The sequence below is a fragment of the Myotis brandtii genome, unplaced genomic scaffold, assembly GCF_000412655.1.
Source record: "Myotis brandtii unplaced genomic scaffold, ASM41265v1 scaffold896, whole genome shotgun sequence".
NCBI classification, from domain to species: domain Eukaryota; kingdom Metazoa; phylum Chordata; class Mammalia; order Chiroptera; family Vespertilionidae; genus Myotis; species Myotis brandtii.
In genome coordinates, this window is record NW_005371677.1 from 190,838 (window position 1) to 215,234 (window position 24,397).

General features: G+C 46.7%; 1 protein-coding gene across 4 annotated transcripts in view; it reads left to right on the plus strand.

Annotated features, from left to right (window-relative positions):
• ANXA13 (annexin A13) overlaps window positions 1-24,397 on the plus strand; it is a 61,237-nt gene that overhangs the window by 35,916 nt on the left and 924 nt on the right. For all 4 annotated transcript variants that reach the window (XM_005885166.2, XM_014532460.1, XM_005885164.2 and 1 more), the window contains 8 exons: window positions 5,679-5,773; window positions 8,521-8,691; window positions 11,079-11,112; window positions 11,216-11,295; window positions 13,222-13,290; window positions 13,715-13,816; window positions 18,480-18,555; window positions 21,950-22,062. In XM_005885166.2, the coding sequence (XP_005885228.1) occupies window positions 5,679-5,773; window positions 8,521-8,691; window positions 11,079-11,112; window positions 11,216-11,295; window positions 13,222-13,290; window positions 13,715-13,816; window positions 18,480-18,555; window positions 21,950-22,062 (740 nt within the window). The remainder of the gene's footprint in view (window positions 1-5,678; window positions 5,774-8,520; window positions 8,692-11,078; window positions 11,113-11,215; window positions 11,296-13,221; window positions 13,291-13,714; window positions 13,817-18,479; window positions 18,556-21,949; window positions 22,063-24,397) is intronic.

The following is a 24,397-nucleotide window of genomic DNA, read 5'->3' on the forward strand; positions in this document are numbered from 1 at the left end:
GAGAGAGAGAGAGAGAAAGAGAGAGAGAGAGAGAGAGAGAGAGAGAGAGAGAGAACTGGAAATGAAGGATGTCAACCAGGTTGCTTGGTTTGGGGCATCAGAGGAAAGCTCAGCAGTAGCTGCCCCTAGCTTATACCCAGACCTGGCCAATCTTGTGTTTGAACAACTGTCAGGAGATATATTTGCCTGGAATGGGCAGGATGTTTATAGATCTGAGTTTTGCAGAGTGGCTGAGCCAGCCTCACAGGTGCTTCCCTGCTGCCTCGTGAGTGAGGTCCTAACACCTGGGTGTGGGTTGGAACCAAGAGCTGAAGTGGGTGTGGGAATGATTCAGCTGTGGGTAAAGATAAATCCCCACATTCTCAGCCCACCATGCGGGTGTAGTTCAGTAAGCACAGGTGGGACACCTACTGAATGGCAAAGTCATGCACTGTTCTCTCCCCCCTTTTGGATGTGCTTGGATGTGGCCACAAGGTGGGACCACTCTTGTGTTGGTCACGGTTGTAGAGCACCTTCTAAGTGCCAAGTGCCAAGCTGGGTACTGTATGCCCATCATCTTGTATAATCCTCCCAACAACCCTGTAAAGTTGTATTATAATAATGTAACAGATGAGAATGCCGAGGCTCAGAGGTTAATTATCTTGCTCAAAACCAAAGAGTTATGAAATGAGGGTGGGCGAACAGAAACTAGGGCTATCTTGGAAAGCTACTATTTGGTTGAAGGTCTAGCATTCCAACCTTTACCAAGAAGCACAAGCCAAAGCAAAATTGTATCATTGGCAAAAGTTGTCAGCAAGACCATGCACCCATCTCATTGATATACCACCCCTACCAGGACTGGATTTAAATGTCCAGGGCCTTGTTGTCCAACAACCACAAAGGTGAGCCTTGTGGGTCATTTAAATTTTTTGAGAAGCCAGATTTTAAAAGAAAAAAATGAAATTAACTTGAATTATATATTTTAGTTAACTCAATACTGTATCAAACGTATTTCAGCAATCAATATAAAAATTATTAATGAGATATTTGATAACCCTTTTTTCACATTAAGTCTTCAAAATGTGATATGTATTCTACACTCACAGAACATTACAACTTGGACCAGCCACAGTTTCAGTCCTCAACAGCCACATGTTACCACTGTATTGAGTAGAGCAGGTCTAAGGGCCCCATAATTCAAAAGATTATGTGCACTTTCTGCCCACTCACCATCTACTCAATTCAAAATAACAAGAATGCTATATCACAAAATAATATTTGATTTTTTCAAAGAGCAACATGAAACTTAGAGATTTCCTTGGTTTTTTTTGGTGTTTCTCCTCACCTTTCCTAAGTAGCGACTGGTCTGGGTCTTGGGGGGGCGGGCAACAGCCCCTGACAGTCCCCCCAATGCTGATGCTCTTTGTCAGGCCTTCCTCTCAGGCCTCTGTGTCCCTCTGCTGCCCTCATCCCAGCAGGGCCCTTCTGAAGACAATGCCTCAATCCTGAGAGTGTATGGACCCCAACATAGAAGGATGGCTGCCATTCTCCCTCACAGAAACAGAAAGAGGATCTTAGAGAGGAAAGCTGCCATGGAGATGTTCTCGTCCCCAGCTTCTCAAACCCAATGTGCTTTTGAGTCTTCGTTAATATGCAGGCGCTGACTGGGAGGACCTGAGGGGTTTCAGAGACTGTCCATTTCCAGTGAGTTCCCTGGTGATGCTGATGCAGCAGGTCCGGGAACCTCACTTTGGGGAGCGAGGTCTAGCCCATGTGAGGTCCACGGAGAGGAAGCAATGCTGCTCCAGCCACGCAGGAGCCCAGGCTCCACGCCCCCCCCACCCCCCTCCCAGGCATGGGGATGAACTTTGGACCTGGATTTGAGCTACTGCTCGCCACTTACTGGTGCCCTAACCTTCGTTGTCTCGTCTACAACATGGGGCTAATATTGTCTCCGCACAGGGAGGTGCTGAGGATAAAGCAGGCAGCACAGGGCCCAGCACCTCACTGGCCCTCACTATATGCTCATTTCCTCCTTTTCAACAATATGCTCAGATCCAAAGTCCACACAAAGACGATTAGGTTAGTATGAGCAGCGAAGAGGCCCACCCTTGTGAGGTCCTTATTCTCTATTGCTGAGGGTACACCAGGTTAAATGGTGCCCATTCCCTCCTCCCCCGAAAAACATGTCCCCCTGGAAACTGAGAGATGGCTTTACTTGGGAAAAGGGTCCTTGCATATGTAATTAAGGATTTTGAGAAGAGGTCATCCTGGATTACCTGGGTGGTCCCTAAATCCTTTGACAAGTGTCTTTAAAGGAGACAGAAGAGAAGACCCAGGGAGAAGGCCAAGTGAAGACAGGCAGCGATACAGACACAAACCAAGAAACAGTAGGTTTGCCAGCCGCCTCCAGAGCCTCTGAGGGGAGTGAGGCCCTGCTGTTGTTTTAAGCCCTCAAGTTTGTGGAAATTAATACGGCGTCAGGAAACGAATCCAGTGAGCAAGTAGAAAATAATGACCCTCCCAGGCAGGTAAAATCCTCCTTCATTCATGCTTCATTCCCTGCACCTCCATTTCCAAAGGAGAAATTGGAGGGATTGGAAAGTCTACTGGTGTTTTTGTTGTTAATCCTCACTCGAGGATATTTTTCCATTGATTTTTAGGGAGAGTGGAAGAGAGAGGGAAAGACAGAGAGAAACCTCGATGTGAGAGAAACACATCAATTGGTTGCCTCCTGCACCCACCCCGGGCCAGGTAGGAGCCTGCAACCAAGGTACTTATCCACGGGAATCAAACCCGGGACCCTTTGGTCCGCAGGCCGACACTCTATCCACTGAGCCAAACCGGCTAGGGTGCCCACTGGTGTCAACAGAAGGGACTGGCCCTTGGGCACCGAAGATGGGGCTGCAGCCCCAGGCTCAGCGAGGCAGGCTGCGGCTGGCATCTGGAGCCTGTGGGGAAAACTGAGCTGCTGCCCCTGGCTCACTGCGGGGCTCACTCATCTGGCACATGGGCCCCTGGTGTGAAGCGGAGGGCACTTCAAACCCAGTGACCTTCATCCTGCTGAAACTCAGCTCTGTATCTTCCCAGAAAATTACTGGGAAAGCAAAAGCCGGGAGGCCCTCCCGAGGCTGCTGGTCACCCTCTCCTGACCTCTGCTGTGTAATTACTCGACAGTATCCCATGCACAGTCAGGGCTGAGGTTCCCTCTTGTCTCGTATTTTTAAAAGTCTTTCCCAGAACCACTGGGGACTGGCCCCAGTGCCTCAAACCATTGTAAATGTTTACAGGAAATCGTTGGGCAGCACAGACTGCTTAGATGACACGCATATTGTGAAATGTAAGATGAGGTCACTGTTCAGTTAATCCCTTCTTGGGTAGTGGGAACCGCTCCCAGGATAAACCTGAGGCCCAGACTCAAGGGGCTTGAGGGAAATCTAGTCATTTCCACGCCTCCCCACGCATCCCCACGCATCCCCACGCCTCCCCACGCATCCCCACGCCTCCAGGCTGTTGCTGAGCCATCTCTGGTCTGCTTTGCTCTTTATTTCTCTTTGTAAAGCATTTCAGGAAGGAAAGTCTAAGTGACATTACTTTTTACATTTTAACTCCGTTTTCCTGAATTATCCAGGTATAGGTTGACTATGGTATCAGAGTAGAGGGGTTCCCATTGGTCCCTGTTACATACAGTCCACCTGAGAAGCACATGCAGCCGACACCAATGCAGAGACAAGGTTCGGTGGAATTCAGTGCAAACTTCTCCATTCATTCATTCATTCATTCATACATGTATGCATGCGAAGAGACAAGGTTCGGTGGAATTGAGTGCAAACTTCTCCATTCATTCATTCATTCATTCATTCATACATGTATGCATGCATTTGAACATTCGTTCACTCACCAAGCCCTCCGGGAAATACTGAGAGCTTCTCTGTGAAAGTGGCAGCGAGCAGAAGCCCCCACTCCATGGAACTTGCACAGTGGCGTGGTAGAGACAGGACAGAGAAGAACAGGCCACGGGAGCCAGTGAGTTGAGTCCTAAAGGAGGAGTAGGAGTGAACGTGATGGTCAAAGATAAAGATGTTCCAGTTAGAGGGAACAGCCCATGCAACGCCCAGAGGTGGGAGAGAAAGTGTTGCTTGTACTAGAAGCTGCAAGTGATCCATAGAATTGATGGAAGGGAGGCCTGGGAGCAGGTGAGTGGGGAGGGACAAGGCTTAGAGAGGCAAGTAGGAACTAATCCAACAGGCTTCATATGCCCCACTGAAGAGTTGAGACTGGATTATGGATTTAAAGGGGCCTGTATTGAAAGGTGTGACGAAGAGGCACGGGCAGGCTGACCTGTTCATCAGAAAGGTCATTCTGGGGATAGTGAACGCTGATTGGAAAAGGGGAGAGTAAGGCAGGAAACCCATACGGGGGTCATTAGTTCTGCTGAGCAATGTGACAGAGGTGAGGATGGAGAGAAATGGCTGCACCTGAGCGGTGAAATAGTGAGGTATTAGTGGCGACTAATTGGATGTGGGGTGAGGGAAAACAGGAAGCCAGGGATGAGCCCCAGATTCCTGGTTGCCACAATATAGCGAAGGGGCCACCTGGGAGGCAGGAAGGCTCTTTCCAGGGAAGACAAGGGTAAAGGTCCAGGCTTGAGATACGGGTGCCCTAGACCCAGGCAAGAGCAGCGCACATGGAAAGGAAGGGGTGGATTCAAGAGATTTTTAAAGAAATCCCTCTTGAGGTGAGATTTCTGGCCCTCAGAAGTTAAAAAAATGTCACAGAGGAAGTAACTGGATACACATTACGTAGGTAATGTTACAGGAGGAAATGAAGAGGAACAACATAAATAACAGTGTTGGAACTGAACCAGAATGAGGCAGGCAATTAACCCCTACTATTGTTATAAGTGAGCTCATCCTAGAATGTTCTGTTTCTCTAATTGAAATAAAAAAAAAGTTAGGTCTCCCCAGAATTGTAAAGTGGAAACTAATCCTTAAGACTAAGTGAATGGCCCATCACCATGCTGAATTTAGAACATTTTCATCATCTCTAAAAGAAACTTTCCACTCTTTAGCTTTCAGTCCCCCACCCAACACAGCCAGCCACTAGCCTACATTTTGTCTCTGTAGATTTTCCTATTCTGGACTTTCACATGAATGGAATCATTTAACGTGGTCTTCTGAGATTGGCTTCTTTCACTTAGCATAATGTTTCCAAGGCTCATTCATATTGTGGCTGGTATTGGTACTTCATTCCTTTTCCTGGCTAAATAATATTCCGTTGTATAGCTATACCACATTTTGTTTATCCATTTGTCTACTGATGGACATTCTGGTTGTTTCCATCTTTTGGCTATTATGAATGATGCTGCAATAAACATTTGTGTACACATTTTGTATGGACATTTGTTTTCATTTCTCTTGAGTATATACTTAGGAGTGAAATTAAGGAATAGGCCACATACTTCTTCCTTTTACCACCACAATGCCTGGCACTGTGCTTCATGCAGTGTAAGGCCTCCATGGATATTTGTCAAGCGAGTGAAAAGAATACCATTCTCCACAAGACATTAAAGCTAAAGGGTCCCTCTGGGTTCCACCACAGCCTCTGACCATGACCCTGGCTTCCTCACACTTGACTACAATAAATCTCCATCTTGTTTCTTATTCACATTTACTTTGCTTCTCTCTCCTGCCCTTTAGGAACTGATGAGGCGACCATCATTGAAATCTTATCAAGCAGGACATCGAATGAGAGACAACAAATAAAGCAAAAGTACAAGGCAATGTATGGCAAGGTGAGTCCAAGGATCCACGCAAGCATGCATACGGCCTTGGCCTTGACGTCTCTGCCTCCTTGATGTTCCCCAGGCAGCAAAGAGTGTCTTTACAGCTTCACCAAATTAGCCCAAGAGGAAAAATGAAATAACTATTTAAAACTTGAATTGACTTCAGAAAAACTGAAATTGCCTCGTTAACTTAATGGCCCGTAAAACCAGTATTCTCTAACTCATTTTTTTTTAATTGACTTCATTTTTCTATTAATTCCTCTGCCATTTTCTCCACTCATTTGGACTAATTCCACATATTAACTTACAGATAGGCCTGTGATTTGAAAATCAGTTTTTACAAGTGGGTCTTTATCGAAGAATTCTTCATTTTTTGGGGCTGTCTTCAAGAATGATATAGCTTTCATAAGTGATGGGTACAGAAAACTAAAAAAAGCCACCAAAACATTTCTTTCATTTTGTTGTTGTTGATGGTGTTATGTATAGAAATTGTTCAGTATGCATTAGGCTTTATATTTTTTATTACTATATAATGAACACAATTTAACCTTTTCTTAATATCATTAGAATGATCAGTATGCAAAGTGAGTGTTAATTATTATAATGTATTCTAATCCATATTTATGAAACCTCTATAGTTTCAATCACTCTGTATAAACAGACATAGCGAGAGATGGATTTTTCTGACTAATTTGACATTGAGCAGGCAACAAACTCTTTAGTCCTTGGTCCCCTCACATATAGAAGGACAATGATAATTACCTCCCTTCTCAGGTTCTGGGCGAATCAAGCAGGATAATGCCAGCACATAGCAGCAAAGGGGAGCTATGCTGGGCATGAATGTTCCCATTTGACAGAGAGGAGGAGTGGAGCTCATTCGTTTACATGACTTACGCAAAATCACACGCAAGTAAGAGAAAGAACCAGGACTCAGATCCAGAGCTCCCTCCTGGAGAACCCATCGCCATGAGACAGCTGTTTGTTGATACACCAGGTGGCCCTGATGGCTGTGCTTCTACTGTCTTCACACTCAGGCTTGTCAATGTCATTCACTGATAACACTGCAGTTCGGCTGCATTTAATGGGGCTGAATGAGGTTGAGCCATCATCCATGCCAGCCCCTCTAACTGCAGCAGCCCCTCAAGTGCCATGTCTATTCCCACTGTAGCAATATGGGAAGTCCGATGCAGGCTTCTTCAGTTTTACTGTGAAATAAGAGTAAGTGGGTTTGAAGTGGGGCCTCGGGGGCTCTGGTAAAGATAAAGCGCGCATGCTCTGGCACAAAGCTTTGCAATTCCAGACAGCCAGACTTCCAGAGACGTGATCTAGAATCACAGCATCGTGAAGCTAGAAGACGTTAGAGAAGAACAAACCGAAGTCCCCCGGTCAGCTGAGCTCAGAGAGAACACCCGTCCCCAGGTGACACGACTGGCTAGCTGGAGAACCAGGGTTAGAGCCGAGGCACCCTGAGCCGGCTTCCGTGTCCAAGCAGAATGTAAACACACGAGGATTTGTTTTCATGCCTGTGGCTTGTAAGAATAGGCAGCTGGATTTCTTTTCTCTGCATTTTTATATACAGCAGCCCCAGCCACAGCGGGCACATTCCACAACCTTCAGAGGATGCCTGAATCTGCAAATAGTTCCAAACCCTAATATATTCTGTTTTTTCCTATCCATACACATCTATGCTAAAGCTTAATTTATAGATGAGGCACAGGAAGAGAGTAACGACAATAACTGGCAATAAAACCGAACAATTATAACAATATCTAATAAATAAGAGACATACCAAATCAATAAGACAAACTTAAAACATTAGAGTTTTTTTAAGTAATTGTATCGCAACTGTATAGACATCATTTTTATGGTCTTTCGAGTAGCAAGCCTCCATGAAAATCAGGGGCAATAATCTATAATCATAAAGTGTAATATGCTAATTAGACTGGATGTCCTTCTGGACTTCCTTCCAGACAAAGTTGCAGCGAGCGGGGGCCACGGCGGTGGTAGGCGGAGGTGCATAAATTTCGTGCATTGGCCCTTTAGTACTATAATAAAAGTTATGGGAATGTGACATTATTAAGTAAAATAAGGGTGACTCGAACACAAGTACTGTGATACTGCGACAGTTGATCTGATAATCCAAACATCAATCCTGTAAGTGTTCCTTTCAGGATTTCACAAGAAAACCAGAGTGACCAGACATCCGGTTTGCCCAAGAAGGTCCCTGTTTAGTCCTATTTTCTTCTGAAATTATCCACAGTGCCCCTTTTCACTTTCAAACATTCCCATTTGGATGACAAATGATCCTCTCCCCCTAGAAATTACAAGCCTGTATTTTAGTCCTTTCTGGCTGAGTGTCTGGGGGTGAGTCCTTCATCTTTTTGAAGTCAGTAAATGGGGGTAATGTCCATACATCCCCTGCCGGGGCCGTTTTGGGGATCAGTGAGAAAGCCCTCTGAACCCCCAAATATTCTGCAAATGCTGCTTGTTATTGTGATTCACCTTTGGGGCCTCCAGACACGAGCAGGGAATCTTCTCTCTGCCCCTCTGCCAGTCCTGGGGGGAATGGATGGGTAGTCAGGGTGACCACTGTCCCCCAGAGCAGGTCACTGTGTCCACAGAGCTCCTGTTTCGATCACCCCTCGAGTGCCCATAGTAGGTTTCTTGTGGACCCGAGGCCATGTGGTGGGAGAGCAGACCCCTGCCCCTCTCCTCCCAGGCCATTCAAAGCCAGGGCTTCCGATGTCTTCCGACAGGACCTGCAGGAGGTGCTGGAGAGTGAGCTGAGCGGGCATTTCAAGAAGACAGCCTTGGCGCTGCTGGACCGCCCCAGCGAGTACGATGCCCGGCAGCTGCAGAAGGCCATGAAGGGTCTGGGCACGGATGAGGCAATGCTCATCGAGGTCCTGTGCACAAGAACCAATAAGGTTAGTTCCAGCCAAGCCCTCGGCCCCGGGCCCCGGGCCCCGAGGGAGCACCCACACACCCCTCGGAGATGGCAGCAGGAGGCAGAAGGGGCACTGCACCCTTTGGGTGAGCAAGTGTCTGGGCAGAAATGTGTCCGCTTGGCCCATGCAGGAGAGATGCCTCTTCAGTCCTCTGGCTGTCAGTCTTGGGGTTACTGCCACTGGCTTGACATAATAGATGCTTCCAGAAAGGCTGTACCAAGGCAGCCTTTGTTTTTCTAAACAGATGCACATTCCAGCAGCTGAAAAGAGCATTTGCTAAGACCCCAGGAGAAGCGCATTCATTTAGGCTCCAGAAGCCACAAGGGTAAAGAGGGTCTAAAATCATTATTTGGAGACACCCCTTCCTCTTCCACAACTACCCATCCCAGTAAACTGGGGAGGCCCAGCAAGAAAATGCCAGAAAATCCCAACAGTCGTGAGGCCTCCAGGTAGGAACCAGAAGCAGTGGTTGGAGCAGGAAGCAACAGAGCTTTGCCACTAAAAGGCCTTGCATGCCCACGACCCTGAGCTGGTGGCTTCTGCTGGGCCTGGGCTGTCTGACTGAGTTCCAGAAGCGCCACCATGCTCCGAGCCACAGCTCCAAAACCCTCTCCGGAGCTTGCCTGGACTTCCTCACTTCCCACGAGATAATAAAAACCCTCCGTTTCTGGGAGTTTCCATTTAAAACTGTGCCTTAGAGGAGGGTTAGCAAAGGGCAGTGGCATCTGTTCAGCCCCACAGTCACACAACCTTCCCCCCTCAATGGTCTCCCCGCTGCAGAAGCACCACAGTCCCCTCGAGCGTCCAAGATCAGGGCACTCAGCAGCCTGCCTTGGCCGGAGGTTACTCTGAGGAGTATTTTTCTAATCTTATTTGACCATATGCTGTTCCCTCTCAGCCTAGTTCCTTTCGGGTCCTGGCTCAAACAACAAGCAAAGCCCTTTATTGTCAATCAAGTAGGTCTGACACACTGTATGCGGGAAACGTATTTATACGTTTTACATATTTATACGTTCTACCAGTGTAGTAGAGCGCGGGGATAAAAACTACCCGCAAACAATGTGTTAAAAGAAAAAAAGGAGCGAGAGAGAGAGAGAGAGAGAGAGAGAGAGAGAGAGAGAGAGGTAGCAGGCCCCGGGTTCAGGCAGATCCAGGTAGTGGGTGGGAAGGAGGGGAAACGGAAGGGAGCTGCTTACCAGTGGTTCTCAACCTTCTGGCCCTTTAAATACAGTTCCTCATGTTGTGACCCAACCATAAAATTATTTTCGTTGCTACTTCATAACTGTAATGTTGCTACTGTTATGAATCGTAATGTAAATATCTGATATGCAGGATGGTCTTAGGCGACCCCTGTGAAAGGGTCGTTCGACCGCCAAAGGGGTCACAACCCCCAGGTTGAGAACCGCTGGCTTAGACACGAGTGGCCCCCCCGCCCCCCATCTACCTCCCCTCCCATCCACAAAAGCACAGGAGCCAGGCTTCTCATTGCTACTGTCCACCTACCCCACCACCACCCATCACTGCATGCTGACTTTCATTTTAAACAGCCTGCAGGTGATCCTGTGCAGAAACGCCTGGTACACACTGCTGCTTCAAGTGTAAACTGAGGCAGCGCCTGAGTGAATCCCCTGGCACCAGCCATTGAAATATAAAGCAACTGTCCCAGGACACACCCTCTACACAAACGCATACTCCTGCACACAACAAACTGTCTACTGAATAAAGCCTTGTTTGAAGTAGGGAACAATCGGAAACAACTTAAATGTCCATCAACTGGAGGCTGGCCAAACAAACTGTGGCTTATCGCAGGAAGGAACCTTTTACGTCCATTTAGAAAACATTGGGTAACTGTGTAAGCATAGCTGGATCTCCAAGATATATTACTGAGCGAAAAAAGTAACTTAAAGCACCATATGTTCAGTATTCCACTTTTAAAACATATCCACAAAACGATTCTATATATTTTCAGTAGCACATACACACACACACATATATATATTACAAAGGCAAAGAAAATTATTTGCAAAGATATGCACTGAACTTCCAACGCTGGCTACCTGGGTGGGGTTGGAGGCATGAAGTGTGGTGAGGAGGTAATGAAAGACACTAGCTTAGCTATAACCCTTTCTAGAGCTAAGAAGAATGTTCGTATACCTTACTCGTGTGTCTGAAATGTTTGCACGGAAGGGGCCCCTTCATACCTCCCGGGATCTGCTCCAGGCCTAGGCCTTGACCCATAGGTTGGCCCTCTTTGGAAGCATCCTGTGTCCAGAGACCAGTCCCGGACTCTTCCCTCGGTGTGTGTCTCTGTATCTTATCCATTAACCCACCTCGGAGTATTGATTTTTTTTTATTACCTTTCCTAGGAAATCATCGCCATCAAAGAGGCCTACCAAAGGTGTAAGTAACCTTTTGTCTGATTTCAGATGAAGAATGTTCCTTTCAAAATGCCTGTGGGGAACTAAACCCTCTGCTTTTTCCTTCCTTTTTTCTTCTTCAAAAGTATTTGACAGGAGCCTTGAATCAGATGTCAAAGATGATACGAGTGGGAACCTAAAAAAAATTCTGGTGTCCCTGCTACAGGTAAGAGGAGCAAAGAGGTCTCCTGAGCTTTATGAGGTTGGGAAACAGCCCTGGGCAACATGGTACCATGACAAGAAAAGGCCATGTATTCAGTAAACATCTCCTTCTTTTATTAAAAGTGCTTCCCATGGATCATCAACCCAGGCTGTCAGATCAGCTATTGTGAAATTATTCAATTGGGATTTCCCCCCACAATAATAGTCTAGTCATTTGCAGTTTACAATCCCTTTTTGTTCATGAGTATCTCAGGTATTTTCAACGGGTCCACCGCAAGAACTTTTAAAACACGCAATATCTGACTATTCGGTCAGGGGCACTGACCTCTTTTCCCTTAGATTGTCAAATAAAAAAAATGACAACAGCCAACACAACCATAGCCATCTGGTGTAAATGAATCAAAATTATTCCTTTTTTTTTTTTGCCAAATCAGCAAAAAATACTAGTATATTTTTCTGAGTACTGCAGAGTTTTAGTAATTAGTTTATGTGCCATGAGATGAAGAAGGTTGAAAGTTGCCGAGTGACCTCATTGAGCCTCACCACCTCCTTTTGTCAATGAGGAAACTCAAGCTCGGAGAGGATGGGTAGCCTGCCCGGGTTTACATAGAGTAAGACCCAGCCCAGGAACCAGAACCAGACCATCTGACCCCAAAGGGCCCTTTTCACAACACAACTCTGTCTCCCTGTAAGAACCCTGCAGGGAGCTGGGCCAGGAAAGTGGGGCTTTCAGAGTTGGCCCTGCAAGGACACAGCTCCCAGACAGGCCTCCAGCCAGACAGCATCTATATCTCATTGACAAATCCATCTTACGAGTTCTGTGCATTTCCTCTGCTCATTCCTCTCCATGTGGATAGATGGACTGTGGTAGGAAGTATATACGGGTTCTCCTGCTATATGACAAATCGCCACAAACCTAGCAACTCAAAACAACACGGTTCTACGATCTCCCCATTTTTACTGGTCAGGAATCCTGTTAAGGTCAGCAGAATCCTTTGCTCAGGGTCTCTCCAGGCTGAGACCCTGGTGTCAGGCCGGGGCCACCATTTCATCTGAGGACCTGGATCCTCTTCCAAGCTTACTGAAGCTTGGCAGGTTGGCAGGTTTCAGCTCCTTGTAGCTGTAGGACTGATGTCCCTGTTTTCTTGGTAGCTGTCAACCAGAGACCACTATCAGCTCCTTGAGGCCGTCTGCAGTCCTTGTCAAATTCCCCCATAGACAGTTCAAAGTTGTTTTCTCCCAGGCCTGTAGGAGCTCATCTCTCTGACTTCTTCCATCTCTGACCTTTTAAGAACTCACCTGATTGGCTCAGACCCACCAGAACACTATCCCTTTTGATGATCTCAACTGATTATGGATCTTAATCACATCTGCAAACATCCCCTTTGCCATGTTAACACAGCATAATTGCAGGAGTGCTATCTCATTATATTCACACATCTCGCCCACAGTCGAAGGAAAGGGATTATCTAAGGGTGAGGGCCACTGGGGTCATCTTAGAATTCTCTGCCACGAAGGGTTTAGGTTAGACTTCAAGACCTTCCATAGCCAACCTTCAGGGTTCTTCAGGAGTGGGACCCTAGGAGGCAAACTTCGATATTCTGACAGGAAGACTATTAACTTTCCAATGGACTGACCTTAGGGGACATTGTGAGCTTGCTTTCAGCCTGCTTAAGAGGTCAGTGGGTTTGTTTATGAGTGACCTGATTCCTACAAAAAAAAAAAAAAAGAGAGAGAGAGAAAAGAAAAAACAAGTGTTGTCCTAAAACTACTCTGTTTTTCAGTTGTGCCCAAAAGATGGCAGCAAAGAGCAGCGCTTCGCCAGGCTAACTCTCCCAGGCCACCCCTCTGAAACCATCCCTTTTTCCCCTTTTTGTTGTCTGTGCTCAGGCAGGAACTCAAGTTCATAACAATGTGTCGATTTTTCTAGGCTAATCGTGATGAAGGAGATGATGTGGACAAAGATCTAGCTGGCCAGGATGCCAAAGAGCTGTATGATGTAAGTGGGCAGGCGTGCCAGTCTCGGCAACATCTTTCTAAAAATGGATTAGCCTTATTTCCAACAAACGTTTCTTTATTTCATGCACATGGGAGTTACTCAGGAAAAATGTATGATCTTTGAAATTTTTTTTCAAATTTACAGTCATCATGAACCTAAAGGAATAAGTCCTATTCTTATACTCGGGGGTTAACTACCTCAGATCCATTTTGTAACCAGGTGGGAGGGGGGAGGGGGTATAAATAATATAAACCATTAAGTGAAGTATAGTCATGGGTTAGAAGCTTAAAGTGTTTAGTCAATCAATTTGGCTTCTATTCAAAGTATATTTTATAATTTCCTGTACGTGAGGCCTTGTCCCAACACTGTATACTCAGTCTTTTTGCAAAAGGCTTTTATGAAATGTTTGTGTTTGACTCCGGAGGCAGGGGAGGGCCGTTGGGGCACTGACGAACTTGCCTTCAATGAAGTCCTGGCCAAGAGGAGCTACAAGCAGCTACGGGCCACCTTTCAAGCCTATCAAATTGTGAGTGATCAAGCACCAGGGCAAGGAGTCACATTGAAACTGAGTCTTGCGTTATTTCTAAGAGAAGCCACAATCTGGAATATGGAACTGGGAGGTGGGGAGTTGTTTTACAACAGGGGGTTCTCAATCAGGGGTCATTTTCCCCCCCCTCCCCAGGGATATTTGATAATGTCTGGAAACATTTGGGGTTGTCACACTGTGTGCTACTTGCATCTAGTGGGTCAAGGCCAGGATGCTGCTAAACATCTTACAACACACAGGACAGTCCCCTACAACAAAGAATCGTCCAGCTCCAAAGGCCATGCCGAGTCTGGGAGACGCTGCTTTATAAGGGAGGCTAGGAAAGCAGAGAGTGTCAAGTTCAGGAGCAAAGCCCGAGAATCAGAGTGCACAGGTTCAGGTCCTGGATCTACCGCTGGCAGGTGACCTACCCGCTCCATCCTCATTCCTAAAGCAGGAGCCACGATCCTCACCAGTACACCTTCAGGGGGTTAACTCGTGAGCTAAATAAGACAAACAAAAGGCTCAGGAGGGCACCTGGCAAGCGGTAAGCATACAGGCGTTCACTGTTATTATCATTCTAATGTAAGTGCTTACCACTCCCAAGATGGATGTGATACATCTCCGAGGGACACTCCTGAAGAGATGTGTATAAATTATTTTTATACAATTAATTTTTTTAATCTAATGAAAAGTTTAAGCCAACAAAGTGAAGTAGCTATTTTAGGCACTTAATGGTGAGTCTTTCCCCAAACAGCGGTCTTTAATTGCAAGAAGCCTCTTGGGGAGTATCAGAGGTTTGTTGGTCTCCTATTTTATATTGGTGGAGTGCTTTTAACTATTCAAAGCACTTCTGTGCCCTGTATCTCATTTCAATTTCACAACAATAACGTAACTATAATGTAGGCTGAGCAGCCATTGCTGCCCGTGACGGCTGGACAAGGAAAGGCTGCTGTGAGTCAGGAGCCATCTGTAACCGATCAGGACCACACAGCAAGTCGGTAGCAGAAAGTGGACGAGAACTCCAAGATTCCCCAGCCCGAGCTCCTACCTCGGCTGGAGCTGGCTGCTCCTCACTCGAAATAGTGTTTCCTGTGTGTTGCCAGCAGATGAAAAGACAATAAAGCTTCAGAATTTTATCATCACTGTATATAAGCCTTGAGGGCCCTCTGCTTTCAAATCGTGCCCAGAGACATGATCAAAGGCAGCTGACCCCACACTCCCAGGGCCTCTATGCCTGGAGCTGTGCAGACTGAGCTGAAAACCTTCTCTGTGACCTCGACCTTCTTCCCACATGACTGGGGCCATGGATAGAGGTTCTGGGATGGCTGTCATTGCCAATGACTATAAAGGCACATACAGTGGGGCCTTGACTTACGAGTTTAATTCGTTCCGAGACCGAGCTCATTAAGGAGCTCGTTAACTCAAATTACTCTATCAACTCAATGCAAAAAATTGGCTGAGAGACAGCTGGTATCTCAAAACTCGTTAGTCGGGACACTCGTAAGTCAAGGCCCCACTGTACATGCGAGCGTGTGTGTGTGTGAGTGTGTGTGTGTGTGTGTGTAAACTACTAAGTACCTGAGTAAGGCTACTCTCTACCAATATTAATCCTGAAACAACAGCATCAAACCTACTTGAGAACTTGTTAAAAATAAGAATTCTCAGTCCCCACCCTTGACCTACTAAGTCAGATTCTCTGGGGTCGGAGACTTATGGTCTGTATTTTATTTTATTTTATTTTATTTTTCCTTCTCCCCTTATTTTTATTTTTAAAAAATATTTTTTATTGATTTTTTACAGAAAGGAAGGGAGAGGGTTAGAGAGTTAGAAACATCGATGAGAGAGAAACATCGATCAGCTGCCTCCTGCACACCCCCACAGGGGATATGCCTGCAACCAAGGCACATGCCCTTGTATGGTCTGTATTTTAATAAATTTCCAGATTCTGATGCATATTCAAGTTTAAGAAATCTGCTCTATGCTACCAACTGTATGACCTTGAGCAAGTTATTAAGGGTTCTGTGCCTCAGTTTCCCCAACCATAAAACAGAGATAATAATAGTACCTACTTCATTTGGTTAGTAATGGTTAAATGAATTAACAGAAGTAAACCACTTAGTCCCTGGCGTGCAACAGGTGCTCAAGGAACATGAGAAATTGTGAGGAGTCCCCCTTATGTGAACCAATAACGTTAAAAATCAGAGCTACTACAACTTAAATGGACAATAAGATAGTCTATTGATCTGATGATTCTTTACATAAAACCAGTTCAAAAATGCTACCTATTCATCTATGCCAAAAACCTCCCTGGAACATAATTCATCTTGATCTTTACCCTTGATTTCACCCTTATGTTCATCCTGATCATAAGACCACGGTTCTAAGCTCCTCATGGTCTCTGGCTAAACGCGCCAAGATGCCAGCATCCGATCACTGGAGCATATTTTGTGGCATAGAGTTGAATTGTAATTTTTGGCACAAAAACTCAGGTTTTTGTCCTTTGCCTCTAAACTTGAATCTTAAGTACAGATGCTCTCAGAAATCCCAGCCCAACCAACAAAGGTTCCCCAACTCTGCCGCATCGTGCAGGGTTATTACAGTCCTCAGTCTACCAAATATGAAAGGTGCATGGAGTGATAAAGCCAAAGTAAGCTCCCCACACAGGGCTCAGTATAAACTGTAGGTGCACATACCCAAAGCCCAGGCTCGCTAAGCCCTCGCCATTCCTCCCCTCCCCTTTACGTGATCCTAAGCCCATTCCAGAGTCTTCAGCCTGTTAACTGCTGTAGCCAAAGCCATTTTATAGGGTTCTGCTGTGGGCTCACTGTCAATTTGGAGGAATTGGTTTACATCCCTATTTTTCTAAAACTCTCCCTACCTGGTTAACTAGAAGCCTTTGAGGCTGGTCTGGAATTCACCCTCGCAATGTGTTTTTGTACTAAGATCAGACAACCTGGTTCTGTCCAAAGAGCCCCCTAAGAATTAAATGTTTCTGGAAGTGAAAAGCTGGCCATTGAAAAGGAGAGTCACAGTTGCTTGGGCCCATCAATTGATTTTCATTTGTGTTCCATGGAGCCCCTGGAGGTGCCTTTGTAGCTACCAGGAGGGGTTTGGGACAGGAGGTACGTAGGGAAGAGGGAGCAATGCCTTCTCATTGTGTTGTGTGAATAGCGCCCCCTGGAGTTGTGCTAAGAAGAGACCCAGAGTGGGCAGACCCTGGCATTATTGCCCAGGACTGGCAAAGGAACCCATCTCCTGCCTCCCAGAACAGCTCTGCTTTTCTGCTTTTATCTGTTGGGTAGGCTAAGCTTCTACAGCAAATGGAAAAGCACTGCCTGGCCCAGTATGAACAATAGAAACAGAAAGTGTTTTCATGCGAGGATTTGTTTAGTGAACACAGACCTGCATGAATACAATGTCCTCTTGAAACGCAATCTCAGTCTACAGAACAAGAACCCTATCCGTGGGAAAGTGATACCAGTCCCTCCCGAAATACCAGCTCCCACATCAACCCGCTAAAGGCTGGGGACAGCTAAGGAAAGGACGGGACCGGAAGCCTCCAACAGGGTCTGCTTCCAGTCCTTTACACACACACCAGACCCCTCGGTGTGCGAACCACGGAGACCAAGCAACGGGGCGTCATTAAATCTGGGCCCTCCTCCCCCAACATTCATGGTGCTTGCATCACAAAGAATATTTTGTTGGCCTGTGTTTTCAGAATAAACTCCACAAACTCCACTGGCGTGTCCTCGGGGCCCCCATTATTTATAGAATCACAATTGTGTCATATCCTCTGAAGATAATTTCTAGGAAAGATGTTTCAGTATTTCAAATGCTTAGACATGTTTCCCGAACCCAACAAAAAGCCCTCCTTTCTCTTTATTGGCCTGCCCTGAACAGCCCAGCCGCCCAGCCAATACTTGGTTAAGCACAGTCATATTTTACTCTGAACTTCAGCTTCTGTAAATATTTGGAAAGAAACCTAACATGTAATGCTGTGCAGAGCGATATGCGAGCTGGTGGTGAATATAGGACCATTTGGAATCACCCCAGAATGAAGGAAAGTGGCATTTTGATGTGGTCAGCTCACCCCCCTTCTAGCCCCTGCAGCCCCACTCTATCAGAAACATCAGACCAAGTTCTTCCCAGGAATTTCACAGCCGCTACTTATTTCACCCAAACTGTAGGAGACTGAGTCCCCAGTCCCAGGACAAAGGAGATGAGGAAGGTGTGGGTCAGATGATTACAACCACAGCCTTCTAGAAATTAGAATTTCTAATTCCTAGAAAATTAGAAATGGAATTTTAAAAAACACATAGGAAACTCAGTACTATGTATAAACATAAAGAAGTATTGATACTGTACAATACATGTTCATTATTCTTCCATCCCCTGATTTTGCAGAGGAGGAAATTGGGGCTCAGGGTGTGGTCCTGACTGGGCTCAAATCCATTAGGGGTCAAATCTGGACTAACTCCTCAGCCACGAGAGCTCCACTCAAATGGGGGCAACCACCTTCAGACTGCAAACCACGAGGCCAGACGGGAGTTCCTTAAGGCCGCGTCACCAAATCTGGGAGGGCTTAGTGCTTTCTGTGGAGGAAGAGCCCCAAGTGCATCCAAAGCAAAACCTGACTAATGGTTGGACTTTGTCTCTCCAGCTCATCGGTAAAGACATCGAAGAGGCCATTGAAGCCGAGACGTCGGGAGATCTGCAGAAGGCCTACCTGACCCTCGGTAAAGCACAGCCAGGCGGGTCCCTGACTTAGGTTGGGCTGCCTGGAGACAGACTCCGGGACGGAGCTTTGTGCGCAGGAAGCTTTCATAGGATAGTTTGGGAATAACATCTCTAGGCAGCACTGGGCAAGGGAGGGAATGAAGGTGATGCAGCTGCAACAGGGGCTTTGATGGACCCCAAGGAGTCCTGAAGCTGGAAGGTCCAAAGTGGAGGCAAGGGGGCCCGCACATCAAGCAGCCGGCTGGTGGCAGCCCAGGAGCACTTGCAAGCTTAGGTGAGGCTGCTCCCTCCTTGGAGGACAATTCCTTGGAAGGGACTCAGCTGTGAGCTGGACTGAATATCTTTGTCCTGAAGAGGTCATCTGGGAACACACCGAGGCATTCACGACAGTCCCACTAAGGCTGCAGGTCCCTGAGAACATCTGTCAACAGCCTGGACCATTGTTCAGTCTCAGGGAACGGTATGCAGTTCATATGACACACACTCCAAAGCATCCAGGTTCTGGATTCACGAACAAGTTGCTGCACATGCCTGATGGCTTGAGGGTGTCCTTTTCCATTTGGTTCCCTTCAGCATTGGGAATGAATGAGGTCCTTTAAGAAAGAGTTGGGAGGGAGACCAGATCTTGACCGTGCCAAGCAGGCACCAGGACCTTCTCTCCAGGGGTAGCCCAGAGGCAGGAAATAGCAGAGAGAGATGGGCATGGGCCGTGTCTGGCAGGCTCCTTTTTCCTTTTTGCAAGCCCTGGAATGAAGGCATTGTCCATTGTCCACACTCCTGTGGCAAGGAGTCCAGGGCACCACCCCAAATGGCACACGAAATGGAGAGGTGTTTCCCCAGAAGAGGAAGAACCGAGAAAGCAGCCCTGGAAGTTAAAAAATGTGCTAAAACTGCCAGGCCTTCTCTCCTCTTTCTTTCTTTTCATTTCTTTCTCCCCCCGGCTTCCCCCGCCACTGTTTTTTTAAATGTCAGCAATTGATTTTTAAAAAATCCATCCTCATTTTGCATTCAAATGAGCAGGATTTCTATTGTGATGTACAGAGGCCTGAAAGCCCTGACCTCTACGGAATGTACATGGTCGACTGTCCTTAGGACTCAAAGAATGAGTGTCTTAAGTAAGTGGAGAGACTTACTCATAGCCCAGCTAAGAGGCTCTAAACCCTTCCTGTGCTTACAGTGCAGAGAATCAGGAAAACACCAGTTCAGTCAAAAGAGTAAGATTAATCTTCATGAATATTAATTATTGATGAATAAAACCCTTATTAATATTAATGGTAATAAAACCATTCAATTCTTTAACACTTGCTTAGCACCTGCCTGGGCCAGGGGTCCTGCTAGGTGTGGGGATCGGTGGTAAATAGGTCCATATTCTGCTCTTAAGAACTTTACAGTCCATGGCAGATGCACACAAATCAACCGAGTAGGCGACAGCAATGACAAACACAAACACAGCCCGAGCGAGGCAGGTCAGAGGCGGGAGAGGCTCAGTCCCTGTAGTTGGGAGCATGAAACCAGGACATAGGTGTCCTCCATTGTAGCAAACATAAAAGCGGCTGGGAAAGACCTGGAGAAGAAACCACACAGATAGTAGACAGACATGACTTCATGACTACATTTTCTAGACAGTCTTCTCATCCCATACTCCCACCCAACTCATACAGATGCCGGTTTATGGCTAAAGTCAAGGAGGAGGGGCTGTGAGACCAAATGGCTCCCCCGACGGTGTGAAAATCCAGTTTTCTGGGCCCACTGCAGGTCACCCACTTAGACCCTCCAGCAACGGAGCCTGGAAGCTACACTTTGACAGGATCCCCGAGGGCCTCGCTTATGCTGCCTGGAGTGTGAGAACACCTGCCGTGACATAAGAAGGAGCAGGAGGCAGCCTTGGGCGGGGCAGCTGCCCTGGCTTTCACTCGCTATTCACATCTCTTTCCTAGCAAGCCCCATCCAAACTTCTGAGGGATCTCTGCCACCGCGAAGGACGGAGGTTGTTACCAAGCATAGATCATCTACAGAAGAAAAGCTGAGAATTTTCTCCTCAAAATATCAGGAAGACGGAATGCCAAGGGAAAAGACACCTCTGTAGAGCATGTGGACATTAGGCAGACAGACATGTCACCATCACTTAGTACCACACAGTTGACGGTCTTCAGGAAGAGACTGTGAGGGCACTAGCTCAGAATGTCTGGGGATTGCAGAGTACCAAACATGCTACTCCCCAAATCGACAGGTTCCCCTCACAACCACCACCAATCCAGTAGCTTTTAGATTGTTCTCAGGCTAAAGAGGACAGACAACTGGGTCTGGGTTTTTCTTGTCCATCGACACTCTGATGGCTGACACATGTCCTACAAAAGTAGAAGACAGACCCCCAACTTCGACTTTGCTTCCCTAACTCCGTTCCTCTCTCTTCCTCGTAAGCATCCAACACATGGGCAATGACCTAGAAAACGGGAGTTTCCATTAAGGACATCTGAAGGCTGTGCAGTACAGGCGTATGCTGAAGTTCTTACTTGTTATCAATCACTAACATAAAAAACATGACGTGTTCCAGGTAAATGTCAACAACCTAAAGAGGAAATGGCTCATTTCCCCCAAAGTGTTAGTCAATAGGGGCCCATAGGAGCCTGGGAGGAGGGGAGAAAAGAATGACTGATCCCCCAGAGGTGCATCCTATCTCCTACTTGGTGAGTCAAACCCATGCCTCATTAATGTGTGGATCAGATCAAAGCCGGCGGGCAGGGAGAGGGCCAGAAGAGAGCAACTAGCCGCATCCCAGGAAGGTGACCTGTAGGCAAGATCGAACATTTCATCAAGCCCACATCCCAGGCCGCAAACTAAGAGGAGAGTGGAGAACTTGGAAAAGATCCAGAGATGAGACTCACAGAACAAACCCAGGGAAGAAAAACAAAGGGAAGGAAGGTTGCTTAGCACAGGAAAGTCGGCTGCAGGCCAACCGAGGGAATCTCCAACATCACGAAGTTGTGTTACAGCAAGGTTGCCGGTCCATCTGTTTCCTCTCCGGACCCAACTCCAATGTCAGAGATTTCACTGAGATGGGAAGCGATTGCTGCTGGTGAGAAGCATGAACTTTGTAGCGAGAGCCTGAGCATGCCAAGCGTCCCTCCACCCACGAAGGGTCTTCGGGGATCAGGGGGGTTATTATTTGTCAGAAGGGGTTTTGACTGGGTTCTGGTTGAAGCATCCAGGTGCCCTGACCTGGGGAATCTTCCAGATCCCATGATATAACAGAATGGAGTTCGCTCCTGTCTAACACCTGCTTCATAATCCAGTTGCCTCCAAGGGTGGGAGGTGACACTCTGGGCCATCTCTGTTCCTTCCATGTTCAACCAAATGTGACTGCCTCATGTTCTCTTTTCCCTCACCCGCCAGTGAGGTGTGCCCGCGACCAGGAGGGCTATTTTGCTGAGCGTCTGTACAAGGCCATGAAGGGTGTGGGGACCGATGAGGAGACGCTAATTCACATCTTTGTGACCAGGGCTGAGGTAAGACACACTCGACTCCAAAGTAGCAGGCTGCAACTTCTCTTTTTGCCATCATGTCATCAACAAATCATTTTTACTAAGGGCCTATTTACAGAAAAAGTAAAACAAAGACATCCTTTGTGTTCTGGACTCTGAAAGATCTCGTGCTATGCCTCAACCTGTCTCTTTTTGTAAACATACAATACGGACAGCCGCTTCTATTTTTGTCATCTGTGGCTCCAGAAAACTCGAGTGGTGTGCAAAGGGGACCTGGTGGAGCCCTGGGCAGTGCAGCTAGGCTCCGTCCCATTTCGTGGAAGGCAAAACTGAGACACTGAAAGGTTAGCGATGGCCTAGGTCACCCAGCAGTATAGACAATGAGCAAACGATTTCCTAACTCCTGAGCTAGGCCTTCATTTAATGAGCAGAAGCCCGATTTTGCACAAGAAACACATCAGTACAAGACAATATTTCTCAACCTTTTTTAAATTATCAATCGCCCCACTAACGAGTCTTTTTGGACCCATTTTTTTCCTAATTGCTCCTCTTCCCCCGTCAAGAAATGTCAACACCACAAATACACTGTATACTTATTTATGTTCCATTTATAGGTACTTTTACATTAAAAAAAATTGAGGTTTTTTTTTCCTGTAAGAACCACTTTTTGCCCTGGTAGGAACGATATTGTACCCCTTGAGAATGCATGGTAAGAAAAGGACAGGGGGATGAGTAGCCCAAAGCTTGGGAGCAGCTGTCAGGATTCATAGCAAATGCTTTGGAATATAGAGCCACACACAGAAGAAATGACAAAATTATGGGAAATGCATTTCAGCTGCAGTAGGAGAAGCCTTGGAGAATGAAGTGTAACTGAGCACTTGAAAACCACAGACATCTTCCCTCAAGAAATTGTTAAATGGAGGGGGAAGGATACCAACCCAAATTCTGGCCCACAGCTTTTGACAAATAATACTTAACATCTAACCCTGTTGTTTTTAAGTATAGCTTAGCAACAAAACTGTTCTTTCGTTTTTAGTTCTATTCCTGGAATTTCTCCTCCCCCTCTTTCTCCTCCTCCTCCCCTATTCATAGTTTTCTTTCTCTCTTAAAGTCCATGCTTCTCTCTCCTCCCTCTTCCCCTTCTTCTGTCTCTCTGCCCCTCTCCAGCAGTCCTCATTCTCTCCCCCGTGGCTCCAAATCTCTCTCTTTCCCTTACCTCTCCAGGTCTCTGTCTTCTCCGTCTCTCTGTCTCTTAGCAACTCAACCCCCCAACCAAAGTCTTGAGGCACTCAAAGGAGCAGGCAGGTGGAGAGCAGGGCAGGGATTCTACAAGACCCCAGGGGAACAATGGGTCCGGAGGGCTCCTCAGGGTTCCATGTCCACTCCAATTCGGGCTATGGAGTGTTCATTCCAAAATGCTCGGCCATCTCAGCACTGACCATGTCCTGGGTCATCTCCACATGTGGACCATTCCCTCAGAATGATTCAGGCCCTTGCCTGGCTGGTGTTGTGCAATGATGAGCATCGACCTGTGAACCAGGAGGTCACGGTTCGATTCCCAGTCAAGGCACATGCCTGGGTTGCAGGCCCAGTTCCCAGTAGGGGCCTGCATGAGGCAGCCGATCAATGATTCTCTCTCATCATTGATGTTTCTATCTCTCTCTCTCTTCCTCTCTGAAACCAATATAAATATATATCTCCAAAAAGAATGCTTCAGGCCCAGCCAGATATAGTTAGCCAGAACCACTAACTCCCCAAAGCATCATGGTACAAGAACAGAGCCACAGTGTGCCCTCAGCCCCCCTTTTCTGTCCCACCCCCAGCCAAGTGGTGCACAAGCCAGGGGAGCAAGGAGACAGAACCACCTGCCTGCTCCAGGCTCTCTGCTGCTCAGCACCCACTTCAAACAATTCCTCACTCACCCCCCTTCTCCTCTTGTTCAGCTCTCTAGTTGGAGCAGGAGTCAAAAGAATCATAACTTGAGTGATGGTTTGTAGGTCTGTCTAGAAAGCAAAATAGAGTTTAAATTAAAAAGTTAAGGGGAAAAAAAGCAACAAAACTCCTGCTTAAAGACAGTGCTCTGCTTCTTTTATGAGGCTCACTGTGTTCCATCTGGAATTATGTCTTTTCTACGACAAGTGTTCTCTCCCTTCCCTAGGTTGTAAGTCTTTAGAGCAGAACAAACTTTTAATTTGTTTTTCTTGAGTCCTCTCCCCACTTTCACCACCTAGGTTTTCAAGCTTCCAATGAATTAGATTCAAAATAAGTCCTACAAGTGGATTTGAATTTTGTTGTCTGGCACCAATGCCCTTGCTGATCAGGGTACAAAAGGAAAAGAGGCTTCGTGTCAAATCTCTGC